Here is a 2,734-nt window from a genome sequence, read left to right on the forward strand (position 1 = left end):
CAACCCCCAGCCATTTATATCACTGGAGCGAGATGTTTTGGCAGCTGGTATGACCCCCAGGAAGCCAAGAGAACATCTGTCAAGATAGCTCCCAGAGCAGGGCCACCAAATTTAGCAGCAACATGGAGATCTGCATTAAGAAACTGATCCTAAAGGGGTCTCAAGTCCAATAAGCGTGATGTCATAAGTTAGAAAACATCATTGGGTTGAATGAGCACTTCTTTTCGAAACGCTGCCTGCCTGGCTGGCGCCCTGCATTTTGATACAGCCAGCTTAGAAGGGCGGGGCTGTATCGCCAGGGCTGTGGCATCTTTCCTTATTTTGTCTCTCCCCTTCATTTTGGGCAGCGGAATATTGCCTTTTTGTTGTTACTTTCCTGAGCTCAAGGGTGCACCATGCCCTGGAATAGACGTCTCCTGGGAGGCTCGAGGTGATCGGTCTATAGTTCTTTATAACATGAGGTCGCTGGTGAGTGTTTCTTCGATCTAGCTCTCTCAAGGCCTTTTTTTGTCAACCAAATCTGGGAGAGATTGTCCCAAAACTCTACTGGTCGTTGGGCTTCTGCTTCATGAACAGAATTCTCAGCTTTCTTCCTTTGGGTTCAGGCTTCGGGAGCTCCAGCTGTCGCTTAAGCGGTAGGGACATAGGAACATTGAGTAAATGATAGCATCAGTAATTGGAGCAAGAACTTGGACGATTTTTTATTCAAGAGGGTGTTACTGGGGCCATGCGCAGGCACACATTGGACATGCCCTGCCTTCACCATAATTGGCCCCTACTGCCTGGATGCCGTTTATTGATGGCATGCTTATGAACCTCAGTGGCCATCGAACGGAAGACAGAAGGTGGTTCCACCAGCTCCCACGTTAGCCAATAAGTCACGGGTACGACGTGCGTTAGATTTTGCGATTTTGCGGCCTGGGCACTATTCTACACTTGGAGCAGAGAGGCAGAGGATGCTGGGATGATAAGAAGAACAACAAGTGTATTAGGCCACTCGCTGTGGTAGATGACATGTGATTAGCAGAACAGGAAAGTTTCTCCGAGGCCGTCTTCGCCAAGGAGTGGATCGGCTTTTGGCTGCATTTGGGATTTCCAGAATAGGAATGGTCAGCATTTCCTCGATAAAGGTCCACCAAAGCTTTTCCATTCAACGTCGTCATCGATCTGTACGCGGAACATTCCTCATTCCTCATTCCTCACCCTCAACCAACCCGCGTTTTTCCCCCGGACATTGCATGCCACGTTGTGTGTGTGGTCTGTGGCTTGCTGTTGGTGGCTTAAGTGTTTACCATTACCATTACCATTACCATTGGGTGATGGTGGTGGTGGGAATGTGGATCATGATCACAGTCTTCTGAGAACTTTGGAAGAATGCAAAACACAATGAGATGAGATGAAGACTGATGTTAAAGCTTCCTCTTTTGTCTCTTATCATTTATTTATTATTCTGTTATTCTATTATATACAATACATACTAGTATATACATACCTCCCCCCCAAAGGAAAGAAGAAGGGAGTTAAAAAGATATTCGAACGTCGGCAGTTCACTGTGGAATAGGAGAAAGCGAAGAGGGAAGAGGGTGGCAAGAAAGAAAGACGGACATATATATATACATTTGTGTGTAGTGTATATATATGATACCCGACCCAGCAGCACGGCAGCGATAATTTTCATCTGCTATAACAGGAACAAAAGAGCGGTAAAGGAGGAAAAGAAGGGAAAAGAAGGGAAACAAATATCGCTACGTTCGCATTTAATTCGCTTTTCTTTCTTTCTTTCTCTTTTTCTCTTTCTCCTCTGCCCCCTTCTTTTTATCAACGCCTTATGTATATTTTCTTCTTATGAACTCGTCATCGCCGGATAGAGGGTCGGATCGTTCTCCGCTGCTTGGCGGGGATGAGCAGCCGTCATCTTCGGGACACAATGTTGATGTTGATGCCAATGCCGATGCCGGAGAGGTTTGTGGCGATGTAGCAGCAGACGAGTTTGCGAAGGAGGCTTGCGAGGATACGGAACGGAAGAGCAGCTGGTATTTGTTTCTGCTAACACTGAGTATCGGCGGGTATGTTTTTAATTTGGCCTTTTTTTTCGCTTCAGAATGGTGATTGGGATTGAATGCTAATCTATTTTTCTTATATTCGTATGATTGGACGACACAGCTTGCAGATTGTTTGGTCTGTAGAGTTGTCAAATGGATCTGTATGTGTTCGGGGGATTTCTATTTACCTGATACTTTTCTTCTCACTCTGTATTTCTGGATAGGAAAAAGCTAATACATATATATACTTGTCTATAGCCCTTCTTACTATCCCTGGGGATGGATAAATCCCTCCTTGCCTTTGTTTGGATTGCAGGCCCCTTAACAGGAGTCCTTGTCCAGCCATACGTTGGCATTCGTAGTGATAACTGCAGAATATCATGGGGAAAACGAAAACCATTTATGATCGGGGGTGGGATTGCCACTATCGTATCCCTGCTCGCGCTTGCATGGACTCGTGAGATCGTGGGCGGCATATTGGGCATATTTGGCGTTCCCTTCGGCTCTGAGGGGGTCAAAGTAACGTCTATCGTCATGGCGACTATTTTGATGTATTGCCTTGATTTTGCTATTAATACAGGTGAGCTTGCCTTCTTGGCCCTGTTAAATTCAATATGACTGTTATGTCTGATGTTGATTGACATTTGCTACGGTCTTCGTTTTAGTCCAAGCGGCAATTCGAGCTTCATCGT

General features: G+C 45.7%; 1 protein-coding gene across 1 annotated transcript in view; it reads left to right on the forward strand.

Annotated features, from left to right (window-relative positions):
* Positions 1-1,845: 1,845 nt before the first annotated feature.
* Positions 1,846-2,734, forward strand: part of HCAG_08559 (conserved hypothetical protein) — a gene marked incomplete at both ends in the record, with an annotated part of 2,521 nt that continues 1,632 nt past the window's right edge. The window contains 3 exons of the mRNA XM_001536727.1: positions 1,846-2,066; positions 2,164-2,203; positions 2,301-2,593. Of these exons, the coding sequence (XP_001536777.1) occupies positions 1,846-2,066; positions 2,164-2,203; positions 2,301-2,593 (554 nt within the window). The remainder of the gene's footprint in view (positions 2,067-2,163; positions 2,204-2,300; positions 2,594-2,734) is intronic.

The sequence above is a fragment of the Histoplasma capsulatum genome, genomic scaffold (genome assembly GCF_000149585.1).
Source record: "Histoplasma capsulatum NAm1 scaffold_11 genomic scaffold, whole genome shotgun sequence".
NCBI classification, from domain to species: Eukaryota; Fungi; Ascomycota; class Eurotiomycetes; order Onygenales; family Ajellomycetaceae; genus Histoplasma; species Histoplasma mississippiense.